General features: G+C 47.4%; 1 protein-coding gene across 1 annotated transcript in view; it reads left to right on the plus strand.

Annotated features, from left to right (window-relative positions):
• The window catches only part of plekhg2 (pleckstrin homology domain containing, family G (with RhoGef domain) member 2), a 72030-nt gene that overhangs the window by 12539 nt on the left and 40528 nt on the right, over nt 1-18963 (plus strand). Inside the window, exons 3-4 of the mRNA XM_080521889.1 lie at nt 8979-9502; nt 13324-13424. Coding sequence (XP_080378015.1) covers nt 8979-9502; nt 13324-13424 — 625 coding nt within the window. The remainder of the gene's footprint in view (nt 1-8978; nt 9503-13323; nt 13425-18963) is intronic.

An 18963-nucleotide genomic window follows, 5' to 3' on the forward strand; every position in this document is an offset into this window, starting at 1 on the left:
CGCTCTACCGAGTGTAGCTCTAAGTTCCCCTCTGATGGTGCCGGGAGGATTTTCACTCTTGTCTGCTTTGATCTTCCTCCTCATCACTTCCTGTTCGGCTCCTTCCAGCGGAGGTCAGACTGGTGATTGACTGAGCCTGAACTGACATTCCCGCTCTTCAGACATCTGGTTTAACGTCCCCCTCCCCCCCTACCCCCCTTCCCCCCTACCCCCCTCTCCCACCCTCCACCTTTAAACAGTTGGTTTCATGTTCCGTGGCTCTTCGTCTCCACGTGTCGCTGAACACGTGAAAGAGCGGCCGGCGTTCACACCGACAGCTCTGAGCATCCCGGACGGAACAGGAAGTTGCTCTTCAAATTAAAACAGCTTGACGCCACTGGGGCGTCGGAGTTGGGTTGTCCTGAAGGGTCGAGACGAACCGAGACGTCAGAGCCAGGAACCACCGACACGTTTCGTTGCGTCTCTTCACTCGACGACGGTTCTGACGGAGACAAGGACAACTTTTTGAAAAGGCCCTGATATCATCTGGACAAAAAACACAACTTTGATAAAGTGCTGGTCCAGAATCGACCACCAATCAGCACAAAGACTTTAAAACTTGACTCTGGTGGGACTTGAACCCACAACCTTTGAATGTCTTGCCAAATTCTAGAAGTCCAACGCGCTGTCCATTGCACCACAGATCCATAGGACTCCTAGCCCTGGACCTGGACCTGGAGCTCTAACTTTGACAGTCACTGTAATATCAATTGAACCTGGCCCTTTTATTTTGACAGTCGCTGTAGTGACTATCCAGACGGTAGTTTAGTAGGAAGAGAAGGTTTCCTGGTGGATCTCAGACCTTCAGGATTCTAGTTAGACACATAACCTGTAATAACCAGGTTCCACCACTAGAGGCTCTGTGGCGCAATGGACAGCGCGTTGGACTTCTAGCCTGGTCGTCAGGGAGGACATTCAAAGGTTGTGGGTTCGAGTCCCGCCAGAGTCGTCTTTGTTTGGAAACAGACTGTCAGACGTCATGTCCACGTTCCGAGAATTCATTATGTAGCTTTAGCCTCACAATGCTAACCAAAGTGCTCGCTGAATAAGCAAATCAGTCGCTGCGGTTTCTAGGAGCTGCTAGCTGGTCGTAAACGTCCATCACTGCTTTGCTTTGGAAGTCTGGACGACATGGACACTCTTGTGGAAAGACCACCACGTTGGATTATTGTTCCAGTGACCGTCAAAATAAAAGCAACAGGTTCAAGGGAAATAGAGACGCTTTGTAACCTGAAAGTCCAAAACAGTGACTCTGGTGGGACTCGAACCCACAACCTTTGAATGTCTTGTCAAATGCGAGAAGATGCTAGAATCTATCAATCAAACCTGGCGCTTTTATTTTGACAGTCACTGTAATAACTATCCAGTAGTTCAGTAGGAAGAGAAGGTTTCCTGGTGGATCTCAGACCTTCAGGGTTCTAGTTAGACACATAACCTGTAATAACCAGGTTCCACCACTAGAGGCTCTGTGGCGCAATGGACAGCGCGTTGGACTTCTAGCCTGGTCGTCAGGGAGGACATTCAAAGGTTGTGGGTTCGAGTCCCACCAGAGTCATCTTTATTTGGAGGCAGAAGGTGACAGTTGTCAGACTTCACGTCCATGTCCCTAGAAATTCATCGCTTCATATCGCAAGTACGTAGCTTTAGCCTCACAATGCTAACGCATCGCAATTTTAGCTGCTGTTTCTGGTAGCTGCTAGCTGGTCGTAAACATCCATCACTGCTTAGCTTTGTATGTCTGTTAACAACTGGAGGACATGGACACTCTTGTGAACAGACCACCATGTTGGATTATTGTTCCAGTGACCGTCACAATAAAAGTACCAAGTCTCAGGGAAATAGAGACACTTTGTAGCCTGCAAGTCCAAAATGGCGACACTGGTGGGACTCGAACCCACAACCTTTGAATGTCCTCCCTGACGACCAGGCTAGAAGTCCAACGCGCTGTCCATTGCGCCACAGAGCCTCTAGTGGTGGAACCTGGTTACCTTCACCAACGCCACGTGGATCTCAGACCTTCAGGGTTCTAGTTAGACACATAACCTGTAATAACCAGGTTCCACCCCTAGAGGCTCTGTGGCGCAATGGACAGCGCGTTGGACTTCTAGCCTGGTCGTCAGGGAGGACATTCAAAGGTTGTGGGTTCAAGTCCCACCAGGGTCATCTTTGTTTGGAAACAGACTGTCAGACTTCATGTCCACGTTCCGAGAATTCATTATTATTTTATGTCACTAGTACGTAGCTTTAGCATCACAATTCTAACCGAAGTGCTAGCTGCTAGCCGAATGGGCGACTCAGTCGCTGCTGTTTCTGGGTGCTGCTAGCTCCCATGGACAGCATGTTGGACTTCTAGCCTGGTCGTCAAGGACATTCAAAGGTTGTGGGTTCAAGTCCCACCAGAGTTGTTGTTTTGGACTTGCAGGCTGCAAAGCGTCTCTATTTCCTTGAGAGTTGGTACTTTTATTGTGACAGTCACTGTAATAACAATCCAACGTGGTAGTGTAACCGGCGTGGTTTCTCTTCTCTGCGTTGTGATTTTATTTGTGAATGAAGAGATCTCAGAACAAGGCCTGTCCTCTGGATTACTTTTATTCCATCCCTCCGACAGTGCACATTCAGCTCTGACCGGAGTGCGCATGCTCGGAGCACCTTGCCGTGGCAACACACATGAAAAAAACTTAAAGGGACAGGCACGAGAACAGCACACATGAGCATGAAACAACACTAGCAAGTTATTTTAGTGAAATACACCCGTTATTTGTGACAATCTGTTACAGTAGTCTGTCCGCTAGAGTGTCCTCCAGTTGTTTACAGACTTGCAAAGCAAAGCAGTGATGGACGTTTACAATCGGCTAGCGGCTGCAAGAAACCGCAGCTAGCACGTGGGTTAGCACTGTGAGGCTAAAGCTACGTACTTGCGATATGAAGTGATGCTGTGTAATGAAATCTAGGAATGTGGACGTGAAGTCTGTTTCCAGAAAAGAATGACTCTGGTGGGACTCGAACCCACAACCTTTGAATGACTTGACGACCAGGCTAGAAGTCCAACGCGCTGTCCATTGCGCCACAGAGCCTCTGTTGGTGGAACCTGGTTATTACACCAACACCACGTGGATCTCAGACCTTCAGGGTTCTAGTTCGACACATAACCTGTAGTAACCAGGTTCAGCCACTAGAGGCTCTGTGGCACCTGGTCGTCAGGGAGGACATTCAAAGGTTGTGGGTTCGAGTCTCACCAGAGTCAAGTTAAAGTTCAATGGACTCATTGAACATAGATTCTTGTCACACGTGATACAATATTGTCATTGGAACTACTGAGCATGTGCACAACCACTCATGGCTACGGCCTGAGAATGCTAACTGATGTGCTAGCTGCTAGCTGAAGAGACGAATCAGTCGCTGTTTGTCGTAAACATCGTCACTGCTTTGGACTTTGGACCCCATATTCTGCTGGTGCTTTTACTTTGACAGTCGCCGTGATAACAATCCAACTTGGTGCTTTTATTTTGACAGTCACCGCGATAACAATCCAACTTGGTGCTTTTATTTTGACAGTCACCGTGAAAACAATCCAACTGAGTACTTTTATATTGACCGTCACCATGATAACAATCCAACTTGGTGCTTTTATTTTGACAGTCACCATGATAACAATCCAACTTGGTGCTTTTATTTTGACAGTCACCGTGATAACAATCCAGCTGAGTACTTCTACTACCATCTGGAACATGGAGGACGTGTGGAGTGTGACTTTTTTTTTAAAAACGACTCCCGACATAAAAGTTTGAAAAAGCTCCGGAAGTTCCATCGACGACCGTCACCGTAGTAACGGCTCGTTTTCACTCTTTCTGTGTTTTTCCAGAATGTTGACGAGTAAAGTTGAAGGAAAAATGCAAAAAAATGCATTTTAAAAAAAGAAATTTTGTTAACTATCACCTGAGCTTTGGCGGGACGTCCAGCGGAGGCGCCGTTACGCAAGACGGCGGCCGAGGCGCTGCCTCCAGGCGTTGAACCGTCGCAGCCGCCAGGACGGGGAGTTTCCCTGTGAACAGCCGCGGCGGCGCAGCGGATTCCTGCGCCGTGATTACAGTCATAAGAGCAGCGGCGCCTCGCTGTCATTACGCGTTCCAGTGGTTCCTGGAAGAGAACAAACGCAACACATGACGCTGCAGAGTTTAAGCACTTTATGTGTTTTACTGCACTTTACTGTGTTTTACTGCACTTTATTGTACTTTACTGTGTTTTATTGTGTTTTACTGCACCTTACTGCACTTTACTGCACTTTACTGTTACTTTACTGTGTCTTATTGCACTTTGCTAAACCTTACTGAAGTTTACTGCATTTTACTGTGTTTTACTGCACTTTACTGTACTTTACTGCACTTACTGCATTGTACTGCAGTTTACTGCACTTTATTGGAGTTACTGCACTTTACTGCGTTTTACTGCAGTTTTACTACAGTTTATTTTATTTTACTGCATTGTACTGCAATTTACTGCAGTTTACTGTGTTTTACTGCACTTTACTGCAGTTTACTGCACTTTACTGCATTGTATTGCAGTTTACTGCACTTTACTGGAGTGTACTGCATTTTACTGCATTTTACTGCATTTTACTGCATTTGACTACACTTTACTGTGTTTTACTGTACTTTACTGTATTTTACTGCACTTTACTGCACTTTACTATACCGGTAATTGAATGCATTGTACTGCAGTTTACTGCACTTTACTATACTTTACTGTACTTTACTGCAGTTTACTGCATTTTACTGCACTTTACTGCACTTTACTTCACTTTACTGTACTTTACTGCACTTTTTTGGATTTTTGCTGCATTTGCCTGCATTTTACTGCATTTTATCAAGTTGGATTGTTATTATGGTGACTGTCAAAATAAAAGTCTCAAATCCCAGGAGACTATAAACTGGGAGTCACGACACCACGGAGGAAACCGTTGTGATCGTCTCTACTGAGCATGTGCAGAACTACTGCTGGTTACTATGGCGACAGTAGGACTGTTTTCAGCGTCTCCACGGAGACGGAGCATCATCGTTTTCACAAAGTGTCACATTAAAGTGTCTTCAGACATGACCTGTGTGTGTGTGTGTGTGTGTGTGTGTGTGTGTGTGTGTGTGTGTGTGTGTGTGTGTGTGTGTGTGTGTGTGTGTGTGTGTGTGTGTGTTAAACCTGACGAGATGCAGGATGTGGTTTGATGAACAGTCGTCTCGTTCTCGCCCTTTGTGCCTTCCTTTGAGACAACACACACACACACACACACACACACACACACACACACACACACACACACACACACACACACACACACACACACACACACACACACACACACAGTTGGTGACAGGAAGTCAAGGTCTTTCTTTTCGCTGTGACGGCGTTTCAACATGTGGACCGAACGATTCCCGGAACACAAACTAAACGACAGAAAGTAACTAAAACTGTAAGTAACTAAAGCCCCCCCCCCTGTACTTTCTGCTGACGTGGCGTTTATTACTTTGCGCTGCAGAAACGCTCTGACGAGCCGAGCGGAGAGTTTTAAGAACTCCCGAGTCTTCGCGTCTGACGGGACGCATCGTCGGCCTTTCATCTTTTCGAAAAGCTTCACGTCCAAATCGGCAGCGGGAAACGTGTTTTGAGTATTGAACTTGTGACGCGTTTGTAATCAAACTACTTCCCTCTGGTAATCCCATGATTTTAGCCTTTTCAAAAACTTGCGTTTGCGTCTTTTTTTCCCACGGCGGCGGAGTCAGATCATTTTCCGAAAGCTTTTTATTTTACTGCGTTTCTGTGGAGACGGTCTTGTATCGGTTTCAAAAAGTTGCTTTTTCCCCCCCTGTTTCTATTGAAAGATCATTTTTAAAAAGTTGCTCCCGTCCCAGTTTCCTCAGAGAATGTTTTTTTTTTTTAAACTTCCACCTCGGGAGCCGTTTTCAAGCAGAAAACTCAAAACACTGCAGAAGTTTTCTATTTTCACATACTTTTGTGCTTTTATTTTGATAGTCACCGTGAAAACAATCCAACTTGGTGCTTTTATTTTGACAGTCACCATAATAACAATCCAACTTGATAGCTTTATTTTGACAGTCAATATAATAACAATCTAACTTTGTAGTTTTATTTTGACAGTCACCGTGATAACAATCCAACTTTGTCCTTTTATTTTGACAGTCACCGTGGAAACAATTCAACTTGGTGCTTTTATATTGACAGTCACCGTGAAAACAATCCAACTTGGTGCTTTTATTTTGACAGTCACCTTGAAAACAATCCGACTGAGTATTTTTATTTTGACATTCACCGTGATAACAATCCAACTTTTTGCTTTTATTTTGACAGTCACTGTGATAACTATCCAACTTTGTACTTTTATTGTGACAATCACCGTGATATCAATCCAACTTGGTGCTTTTATTTTCACAGTCACCTTGATAACAATCCAACTTTGTACTTTTATTTTGACAGTCCCCGTGATAACTATCCAACTTTTTGCTTTTATTTTGACAGTCACTGTGATAACTATCCAACTTTGTACTTTTGTTGTGACAGTCACCGTGATAACAATCCGACTGAGTACTTTTATTTTGAAACCTAAAACTTGATTATGGTAGTGGCTCTGTGGCGCAATGGACAGCGTGTTGGACTTCTAGAGGAGAGAAGACATTCGAAGGTTGTGGGATCGAGTCCCACCAGAGTCATTTATATTACACACACACACACACACTTCATCCACCCTGGCTCAGCTCCAACAGTAAAACCCCCATGACTTCATCACCTCTGTGTCAGAGAGAACACACACACACACACTGACTCAACCGTCTGCCTTTAGGTGAGTCATGAGAACGTCTGCAGGTCCTGTCGGTACTTCAAAGAGAATGTCCGCAGGTTCTGTCGGTACTTCAAAGAGAACTCACGCAATAAAATCCCATCTTTTCAGATGAAACATCAGTTTTCCTACAGTCTCCTGTTGCCATGGAGACGGTCTCTGTTGTACAGTGATGTGGCTGCCTGACAGGCTAGTTGGCGTCGCTATGAGCTAAAGCTAACATGTTAACGATGCTACGGTCTGCGCTCCAACGCTTGACCCCTAGTGGGACTCGAACCCACAACCTTTGAATGTCTTGTCAAATGCTAGAAGATGCTAGGATCCATCAATCGAACCCGGTTTCCTGGTGGATCTCACTCCCTAGAAATTCATCGCTTCATATCACAAGTACGTAGCTTTAGCCTCACAATGCTAACGCATCGCAATTTTAGCTGCTGTTTCTGGTAGCTGCTAGCTGGTCGTAAACATCCATCACTGCTTAGCTTTGTATGTCTGTTAACAACTGGAGGACATGGACACTCTAGTGGACAGATCACCATGTTGGATTATTGTTCCAGTGACCGTCACAATAAAAGTACCAAGTCTCAGGTAAATAGAGACACTTTGTAGCCTGCAAGTCCAAAACAGCAACTCTGGTGGGACTCGAACCCACAACCTTTGAATGTCCTCCCTGACGACCAGGCTAGAAGTCCAACGCGCTGTCCATTGCGCCACAGAGCCTCTAGTGGTGGAACCTGGTTATTACAGGTTATGTGTCTAACTAGAACCCTGAAGGTCTGAGATCCACGTGGCGTTGGTGAAGGTAACCAGGTTCCACCACTAGAGGCTCTGTGGCGCAATGGACAGAGCGTTGGACTTCTAGCCTGGTCGTCAGGGAGGACATTCAAAGGTTGTGGGTTCGAGTCCCACCAGAGTCATCTTTATTTGGAGGCAGAAGGTGACAGTTGTCAGACTTCACGTCCATGTCCCTAGAAATTCATTGCTTCATATCGCAAGTACATAGCTTTAGCCTCACAATGCTAACGCATCGCAATTTTAGCTGCTGTTTCTGGTAGCTGCTAGCTGGTCGTAAAATCCATCACTGCTTAGCTTTGTATGTCTGTTAACAACTGGAGGACATGGACACTCTTGTGAACAGACCACCATGTTGGATTATTGTTCCAGTGACCGTCACAATAAAAGTACCAAGTCTCAGGGAAATAGAGACACTTTGTAGCCGGCAAGTCCAAATTGGCGACTCTGGTGGGACTCGAACCCACAACCTTTGAATGTCCTCCCTGACGACCAGGCTAGAAGTCCAACGCGCTGTCCATTGCGCCACAGAGCCTCTAGTGGTGGAACCTGGTTATTACAGGTTATGTGTCTAACTAGAACCCTGAAGGTCTGAGATCCACCAGGAAACCTTCTCTTCCTACTGAACTACTGGATAGTTATTACAGTGACTGTCAAAATAAAAGCGCCAGGTTTGATTGATAGATTCTAGCATCTTCTCGCATTTGACAAGACATTCAAAGGTTGTGGGTTCGAGTCCCACCAGAGTCACTGTTTTGGACTTTCATGTTACAAAGCGTCTCTATTTCCCTTGAACCTGTTGCTTTTATTTTGACGGTCACTGGAACAATAATCCAACGTGGTGGTCTTTCCACAAGAGTGTCCATGTCGTCCAGACTTCCAAAGCAAAGCAGTGATGGACGTTTACGACCAGCTAGCAGCTCCTAGAAACCGCAGCGACTGATTTGCTTATTCAGCTAGCACTTTGGTTAGCATTGTGAGGCTAAAGCTACATAATGAATTCTCGGAACGTGGACATGAAGTCTGGCAGTCTGTTTCCAAACAAAGACGACTCTGGTGGGACTCGAACCCACAACCTTTGAATGTCCTCCCTGACGACCAGGCTAGAAGTCCAACGCGCTGTCCATTGCGCCACAGAGCCTCTAGTGGTGGAACCTGGTTATTACAGTTTATGTGTCCAACTAGAAACTAGAAACATGGACACTTTTTGTAAACGTCTCCTGAGGTCTCAACTTTGTCCACCGCCTCCCGGGATGTCCTGACGTGTATCTCTGTCCCCCCCCCCCCCCTCCCCCCCCCGCAGCCGCCAAGCGTCCGTCCTCGGCCTCGTCTCTGAGTGGGATCGTGGGCCGGATGACGTCGTCCGGCGATCGAGGAGCGTCGTCTTCGTCCTGCACCTCCGTCAACACCGTGTGTTCGGACGGCGGGCGCCCCGCCTCCCTGTCCCTGTCCTCCTCCGCCTCCTCCGCCTCGCTGCAGGACGCCTCCCACTCCTCCTCGTCCTCCTCGTCCTCCTCCTCGTCCTCGCTCCCGTACGGCGCCGTGCCGACCTACAACGCGTCCTCCTGCTCCTCCTCTTCCTCCACGCCGAAGAGGAACGGCTCCGACATCAGCCTGGACCTCACGCCGCTCGTCACACCACACGGAGGAGGAGCAGGAGGAGGAGCAGGAGGAGGAGGAGCGACAGGAGGAAGACATGTCTCAGCGGACAAGCTGATGGCGGCGGCGGCGGCGGCGCCCAGGCAGCTGTCCCGTCTGGAGCGAGTGGCTCTGGAGATCGTGGAGACGGAACAAGCCTACGTCAGGGACCTGAAGAGCATCGTGGAGGTAAGAACCCCTCCGCTATCACCACCGCTAACACCACCGCTAATGGTACCGCGAACACGACTGTGACAGCCAACACCACCGCTAACACCACTGCGAACATCACCGCTAATAGCAACGCTAACACCACTGTGACAGCTAACACCACCGCTAACACCACCGCTAACACCACTGTGACAGCTAACCACCGCTAACACCACCACTAACACCACTGATAATAGCACCGCTAACACCACCGCTAACCCCACTGTGACAGCTAACACCACCGGTAACACCACTGCTAACACCACCGCTAATAACACCGCTAACACCACCGCTAACACCACTGCTAAAACAACTGTGACAGCTAACCACCGCTAGCACCACTGTGACAGCAAACCACCGCTAACCCCACCGCTAACCCCACCGCTAACACCACCGCTAATAGTACCGCTAACACCACCGCTAACACCACTGCTAATAACACCGCTAACACCACCGCTAACCCCACTGTGACAGCTAACACTACTGCTAACACCACTGCTAAAACGACTGTGACAGCTAACCACCGCTAACACCACTGTGACAGCTAACACCACTGCTAACACCACCACTAATAGCACCGCTAACACCACCGCTAACAGCACTGCTAACACAACTGTGACAGCTAACCACCGCTAACACCACTGTGACAGCTAACACCACCGCTAACTGCTAATACCACTGCTAACACCACTGCTCAAACCACGGCCACCGCTAACACCACTGCTAACACCACCGCTAACACCACCGCTAACACCACCGCTCAAACCACAGCCACCGCTAACGACACCACCTTGAGGTGGACGCTGGTATTGCAGCGAGCCAGAGAAGTTGGACGGGACTCCTCCACACGGTATTTTTTAAAAGTTGTGTTTTCAGTGATGACAACCACCGTTGTTGCGTAAACATGAAGGAGGAGCGGAAAGAAACCCTACGTTTAAAAGAAACCTTGTTTAGCAGCTGGTTCTTTTTTCACCCTCGTAAAATAACATGGAAATATCAAATTCATTCAACAGAAACGTCATGTGTGTGTGTGTGTGTGTGTGTGTGTGTGTGGTGTGTGTGTGTGTGTGTGTGTGTGTGTGTGTGTGTGTGTGTGTAACTGGAAGTTGGAAACAGCTTAAAAGTCTGGTGAGAAAAGATCATTTTTCAAAGAAACGTCTGAAGAGAATCTGCTGATTGTCTGCATTTCCATCCGTCATTAGTCCAGGTGCTGCGGTGTGTGTGTGTGTGTGTGTGTGTGTGTGTGTGTGTGTGTGTGTGTGTGTGTGTGTGTGTGTGTGTGTGTGTGTGTGTGTGTGTGTGTGTGTGTGTGTGTGTGTGTGTGTGTGTGTGTGTGTCCATCCCCAGCTGTCTAATCGGAGTGTGAAGCATCCTTTTGAAGTAAAATAGAGTTTACAGCTTCTTTCATCCTCTGCCATCTTACACACACACACACACACACACACACACACACACACACACACACACACACACACACACACACACACACACACACACGCAGCCTCCGGTCACTTTCACTCCAAATACTGGCAGTAACTATTTAGTTACTTCTTTAGTTAGTTACAGAGTACTGTAATTGCTCTTGAAGTCAAAGTAGATACAGAGTAGTTTGAAGATGCTCTACAATCTGGTGTTAGAGGAGGAAGATGCTATATAATCTGGTGTTAGAGGAGGAAGATGCTATATAATCTGGTGTTAGAGGAGGAAGATGCTCTATAACCTGGATTAGAGGAGGAAGATGCTCTATAATCTGGTGTTAGAGGAGGAAGATGCTCTATAATCTGGTGTTAGAGGAGGAATGTGATCTATAATCTGGATTAGAGGAGGAAGATGCTCTATAATCTGGACTAGAGGAGGAAGATGCTCTATAATCTGGTGTTAGAGGAGGAATGTGATCTATAACCTGGATTAGAGGAGGAAGATGCTCTATAATCTGGTGTTAGAGGAGGAAGATGCTCTATAATCTGGTGTTAGAGGAGGAATGTGATCTATAATCTGGATTAGAGGAGGAAGATGCTCTATAATCTGGACTAGAGGAGGAAGATGCTCTATAATCTGGTGTTAGAGGAGGAATGTGATCTATAATCTGGATTAGAGGAGGAAGATGCTCTATAATCTGGACTAGAGGAGGAAGATGCTCTATAATCTGGTGTTAGAGGAGGAATGTGATCTATAATCTGGATTAGAGGAGGAAGATGCTCTATAATCTGGACAAGAGGAGGAAGATTCTCTTCTTAAAGAAACAGATCTATGAACTAAAGAGCAGCAATAAAACAGTCGACGTAAACGACCAACATGCAGACAGCATTTCAGAACACTAATGCTAATGACAGCGACTGTGGCTACAGGCTAATGCTAGTGTGTGTGTGTGTGTGTGTGTGCGTGTGTGTAATGTCAGTCCGCTCTGGATTTGAGGTTTCGCTGAAGTCTGGTTTCGATTGAGGCTACATGATGTCACGCTCACTTGGAATCTGAACCAGCGACCACAACAGTGTGTGTGTGTGTGTGTGCGTGCGTGCGTGTGTGTGTGTGTGTGTGCGTGCGTGTGTGTGTGCGTGCGTGTGTATGTGTGCGTGCGTGTGTGTATGTATGTGTGTGTGTGTATGTGTGTGTGTGTGTGTGTCCAGATAGTGGAGGAGTGAACCAGTTCATCTTCCTCGGTGTGTTTTCTGGAGAGAAACTTGGAGCAGTGGACTGAACATGAGGGGAATCAAACCGCTGACCTGCTGCCAAGTGGGACAGGAAACCACCAGACGGGAGGGAGGGAGTGAGGGAGAGAGGAGGAGAGGGAGGGAGGAGGAGAGGAAACATGAGGAGGAAAAGGAGGAGGATGGGACCACGGGGTTCACGGAGGAAGAACTGGAGAAAGTAGAAAAACAGAGGACGACACAAAGAAGGAAAAGTCTGAGAGACGAGGAGGAGACAAAGAACGAGGAGGAGGACGAAGAGGAGGAGGAGGAGGGGGAGGGGGAGGAGGAGGAGGAGGAGGACACTGAACAATTCAACCTTCTCTGACTCTGCTGACGATTCAACTCGACGTTCTGAAGTTTTTCCACCAAATAAACATCGAAACTCCTTTGATCCTAAACGATCACTCAGATCGTCGACACGTCGTTTTGATAAAAGTTCCTTCACGAAGCTTCAACACGACATTTTAGACGAAATTTAGCTATTTGAGCTTTTATGGCCATTTTTAACAGGTTTTTTTTGCTGATTTTTGTTTTAAAGTCACATGAAGCATTTTAGCCTTTTTCACTCTTTGATCTCTTTGTTCCCGAGAGTCCAAACATTTCACTGGTTTTCATTGTCGTCTTTCGCTGCTCCTCCTCATGGAACTTTTTTTTAAAATAGCAATGGATGGATGGATGGATGGATGGATGGATAATAGATGGATGGACAGATGGATGTATGGATGTATGGATGATAGATTGGTGGATGGATGTATGTATGGATGGAGGGATGGATGGATAGATGGGTGGATAGACGGGTGGATGGTCACATAAACGGACCCACAAAACACAATGAAGGTTTTGTGTTTCCACGTTGTCGTATGACGGAGCCTCAGTCCTCTAAATCATCCTGCCGCCTGTCACAGAGGTGCTGTAGTGCCTTGCCCGTGGGTTTGGGGCAGTGGCGGAAAGAAATAAGCAGCAACTGGACTTTCCGGCGGACAAACACACCGCTGCCGACTCCAGCTTGATACGTGCGACCGCTTAAATGTTCCCCCCGCTCAGTTTCTCATGTCGTGTCCATCCGTCCCAGCCGGTTGACAATGTGTCTCTGTCCCCCCCCCCTTGCAGGACTACCTGGGCTGCATCATCGACTGCGGGGCCTTGCCCCTGAAGCCGGAGCAGGTCAGCACGCTGTTCTGCAACATCGAGGACATCTACGAGTTCAACAGGTAACCGGCGCCGGCCACACCCCTTGATTCACCGCGTGTCGCCGTGGGACACGTCCACCGACGGGATTCCAACCTACAACCCGTCCTGTCCCGGCCCGTCCCCCAGAAGACGGAGGCTGCACACACACACGACGAGCTTCCAGAATCCCAGATGTTTTTCCGTCTGTCGAAACGTCGGTATTTTAATTTTTAACGGCGTTCGTGAAAAAAAAAAAAAAACTGCTCTGGTGCGAAGAAAAAAAAAAAACAACCCACAAACCTCAGCGGGATGTTTGTGTTGTTGTCGTGTGGAAAGTATGTGTGTTGTGGCGACGCTCCGGCTGCCGACCAGCGACCAGCTGAGCCGGGAAGGACGGAGCGCCGCCGCTGCCAGGGCTGCCGGTTTGATTCCCTCCAGAGTGCTTCCACCGCGGGGGGTGGGGGGGGAGGGGCAACAGCTGCCGAGCTCGTATGAGCCAAGTGGATTCTTCTTGGTTCTTGGAGCACACACACACACACACACAAACACAGTGTCACGCCAGTCTGATCCAGCTGTTGCGGAACGTCTGCCGCAATGCATTATGTTATGCTCATGTTTAGACGCATAACCTGTAATAACCAGGTTCCACCACTAGAGGCTCTGTGGCGCAATGGACAGCGCGTTGGACTTCTAGCCTGGTTGTCAGGGAGGACATTCAAAGGTTGTGGGTTCGAGTCCCACCAGAGTCGTGTTTGTTTGGAAACAAACTGTCAGACTTCATGTCCACGTCCCCAGAATTCATTATTAATTCGTCACAAGTGCGTAGTTTTAGCCTCACAATGCTAACCGACATGCTAGCTGCTAGCTGAAGAGACGAATCAGTCGCTGCTGTTAACAACTGGAGGACGTGGAAAGACCACCACGTTGGATTGTAATCACAGTGGTTGTCAAAATAAAAGCACAAAGTTGGATTGTTCTCACAGTGACTGTCAAAATAAAAGCAGCACAATGGATTGTTATCACAGTGACTGTCAAAATAGAAACACAAATTTGGATTGTCAACACGGTGACTGTCAAAATAAAAGCAGCACGATGGATTGTTATCATGGTGACTGTCAAAAGAAAAGTGCAAAGTTGGATTGTTTTCACGGTGACTGTTAAAATAAAAGCACAAATTTGGATTGTTACCACAGTGGTTGTCAAAATAAAAGTGCAAAGTTGGATTGTTATCATGGTGACTATCAAAATAACAGCACCACGATGGATCACTATCACAGTGACTGTCAAAAATGGACAAAGTTGGATTGTTATTAAAGTGACTGTCAAAATAAATCCACCTAGTTGGATTGTTTTCATAGTGACAGTCAAAATAAAAGCATCACAATGGATTATCACAGTCACTGTCAAAATAAAAGCACAAAGTTGGATTATCACAATTTTTTTATATTATATTAATATTTTCACAGTGACTGTCAAAGTAAAAGCATCATGTCCCAGGAGAATATGGGCCACTATGAACACAGGAAGTCCAAAGCAGTGACGATTTTTACGACAAACAATGACTGATTGGTCTCTTCAGCTAGCAGCTAGCACGTCGTTAGCATTCTCAGGCCGTAGCCACTAGTGGTTGTGCACATGCTCAGTAGCTCCAATGACAATATTGTATCACGTGTGACAAGAATCTATATTCAATCAGTCCATTAAACTTAAACTCGACTCTGGCGGGACTCGAACCCACAACCTTTGAATGTCCTCCCTGACGACCAGGCGAGAAGTCCAACGCGCTGTCCATTTCATTACATAACCTGTAATAACCAAGATCAGCCACTAGAGGCTCTGTGGCACAATGGACAGCGTGTTGGACTTCTAGCCTGGTCGTCAGGGAGGACATTCAAAGGTTGTGGGTTCGAGTCCCACCAGAGTCATCACTTTGGAGGCAGAAGGTGACAGTTGTCAGACTTCATGTCCATGTTTCTAGAAATTCATTATTAATTCATCGCTTCATATCGCAAGTACGTAGCTTTAGCCTCACAATGCTAATGCATCGCAATTTTAGCTGCTGGTTCTGGTAGCTGCTAGCTGGTCGTAAACATCCATCACTGCTTTGCTTTGTAAGTCTGTTAACAACTGGAGGACATGGACACTCTAGTGGACAGATCACCATGTTGGATTATTGTTCCAGTGACCGTCACAATAAAAGTACCAAGTCTCAGGGAAATAGAGACACTTTGTAGCCTGCAAGTCCAAAACAGCAACTCTGGTGGGACTCGAACCCACAACCTTTGAATGTCCTCCCTGACGACCAGGCTAGAAGTCCAACACACTGTCCATTGCGCCACAGAGCCTCTAGTGGTGGAACCTGGTTATTACAGGTTATGTGTCTAACTAAAACCCTGAAGGTCTGAGATCCACGTGGCGTTGGTGAAGGTAACCAGGTTCCACCACTAGAGGCTCTGTGGCGCAATGGACAGCGCGTTGGACTTCTAGCCTGGTCGTCAGGGAGGACATTCAAAGGTTGTGGGTTCGAGTCCCACCAGAGTCGTCTTTGTTTGGGAACAGACTGTCAGACTTCATGTCCACATCCCCTTAATTCATCACTTCATGTCACAAGTACGTAGCTTTAGCCTCACAATGCTAACCAACGTGCTAGCTGAATAAGCAAATCAGTCGCTGAGGTTTCTAGGAGCAGCTAGCTGGTCGTAAACGTCCATCACTGCTTTGCTTTGCAAGTCTGTTAACAACTGGACGACATGGACACTCTAGTGGACAGACCACCATGTTGGATTATTGTTCCAGTGACCGTCAAAATAAAAGCAACAAGTTCAAGGGAAATAGAGACGCTTTGTAGCCTGAAAGTCCAAAACAGTGACTCTGGTGGGACTCGAACCCACAACCTTTGAATGTCTTGTCAAATGCGAGAAGATGCTAGAATCTATCAATCAAACCTGGCCCTTTTATTTTGACAGTCACTGTACTAGCTATCCAGACGGTAGTTTAGTAGGAAGAGAAGGTTTCCTGGTGGATCTCAGACCTTCAGGGTTCTAGTTAGACACATAACCTGTAATAACCAGGTTCCACCACTAGAGGCTCTGTGGCGCAATGGACAGCGCGTTGGACTTCTAGCCTGGTCGTCAGGGAGGACATTCAAAGGTTGTGGGTTCGAGTCCCACCAGAGTCATCTTTATTTGGAGGCAGAAGGTGACAGTTGTCAGACTTCACGTCCATGTCCCTAGAAATTCATGGCTTCATATCGCAAGTACATAGCTTTAGCCTCACAATGCTAACGCATCGCAATTTTAGCTGCTGTTTCTGGTAGCTGCTAGCTGGTCGTAAACATCCATCACTGCTTAGCTTTGTATGTCTGTTAACAACTGGAGGACATGGACACTCTTGTGAACAGACCACCATGTTGGATTATTGTTCCAGTGACCGTCACAATAAAAGTACCAAGTCTCAGGGAAATAGAGACACTTTGTAGCCTGCAAGTCCAAAATGGCAACTCTGGTGGGACTCGAACCCACAACCTTTGAATATCCTCCCTGACGACCAGGCTAGAAGTCCAACACGCTGTCCATTGCGCCACAGAGCCTCTAGTGGTGGAACCTGGTTATTACAGGTTATGTGTCAAACTAGAACCCTGAAGGTCTGAGCTCCACCAGGAAACCTTCTCTTCCTACTAAACCACCATCTGGAAACATGGACACCTTTTGGAAATGTCTCCCGAGGCGAAACTTGTGAAAATTGTCCGACTCCGTCTTTGTTGTCGGCGAAGAGACGAACAGCGTCCAGCCAGTGGCCCAACATGAAAACGACATCACGTTCCTTGTTTGTGCCCAAAGGGGCTGAAAAACGACACAAAGTCCGTCAGAAGTGGGCGGAGCCTGAATTGACTCACTCACCTGAGGCTGGACCCACCCCCCCACCCGACAGAGCCTGACGACGTGTCCTCGGTCCTCACAAGTCCAGGAATCCACAAAGCTTCTTCTCTGTTTTCATTGCAGATCGAAACCATGTGGCCTCACTTTGTTATCCAGCAGCTTTCAAAGAGAATCACGCAAAACAGACAAAGAGTCCCAACAAAATAAGGGGGGGGGTTTGGCCGTGACGGGGGAACCCCGGGACAGGAACCCCACACTCCCGTTCTGTCTCCTGCTCTTCGTGGGGAATCGTATCTAGAACCTTTTCAGCCACAGTGAAGGGATGAACATCGTTGAACGTGTTCACCTTGAAAGACGTTTCTGTCCTTGACGAGTTCACGATATCTGTGGTCTCCTGTTGGTTCTGGCGAGTTCACGATATCGTGGTCTCCTGTTGGTTGTGGCGAGTTCACGATATCGTGGTCTCCTGTTGGTTGTGGCGAGTTCACGATATCGTGGTCTCCTGTTGGTTGTGGCGAGTTCACGATATCGTGGTCTCCCATTGGTCTTTTCTGTTCTGGCGTGACACCGTGTGACGGAAAACCGACTTGAACCGGCCGTTCGAAATCAAATGTAAAGGATCAAAGCATGTGGAGGATTTGAAGACCGACCAGGGGCCGTCTTCCCGTCGGATCAACAGCTTGCAGTTGAGGGCGTCATGCTGCTCTGGGGTCACGATCCTGGCTCTTGTGGATCTTCACTGGTTGTGGATGATTCATGAAAACTAAAACCGTCATGACTTGATGAAGGGACCTTAATCCTCAAGGTCTTGTTTGGGATTCAAGGTCTTAATATCGTGACCCTTGTTGTCGGTCTTTGTTTGATTGTGAAGGAAGGGGGACGTGTCAAAATGTCCCTTTTTGGTTTTATTCGTCTTTATTGGTCCGACGGGGGGGGGGGGGGAGTCTGGAAGGAAGCTGTTAAAATATGTCTCTCACACACACACACGCATGAGACCCTTTCCTCGATTCTGAGACTTCTGTTTTCACACTTCACTTTCTTTGTGTCCGTTCCAACACAGCACCCAGAGAAACAATGTCACACACATATGCAGCCCCCCCCCCCCCCCCCCCCCCCCCCCCCCACACACACACACACACACATTTTTCATTCCACCCCAGCTTCCTGCCCCCCCGGTTCTCATGGGAAATATTTGTGAGAGTCAGATGGTGAGACACACACACACACACACACACACACACACACACACACACACACACACACACACACACACACAACACACACACACACACACACACACACACATCTATAACTGTATTTTTAGTTGAATAAGTGAGTCAGTAACGAGGCGACCTCCAGATCCACTGACCTGGTTTCTCCGTTGCTCCGTCTTTGTCCAAGAAAGGAGAGAAAATAAGAAAACCCCCTTAAACACACACACACACACACACACACACACACACACACACACACACAGCACACACACACACACACACACACACACCACACACACACGCACGCAGAACACCAGATGTAGACATAACAAGCCCAGAGAGGCTACATCATCCAGCATAACTCAAACATGACACTGTTCAGCTGTGTGTGTGTGTGTGTGTGTGTGTGTGTGTGTGTGTGTGTGTGTGTGTGTGTGTGTGTGTGTGTGTGTGTGTGTGTGTGTGTGTGTGTGTGTGTGTGTGTGTGT

The sequence above is a fragment of the Blennius ocellaris genome (genome assembly GCF_963422515.1).
Source record: "Blennius ocellaris genome assembly, contig: SCAFFOLD_104, whole genome shotgun sequence".
Taxonomy (NCBI): domain Eukaryota; kingdom Metazoa; phylum Chordata; class Actinopteri; order Blenniiformes; family Blenniidae; genus Blennius; species Blennius ocellaris.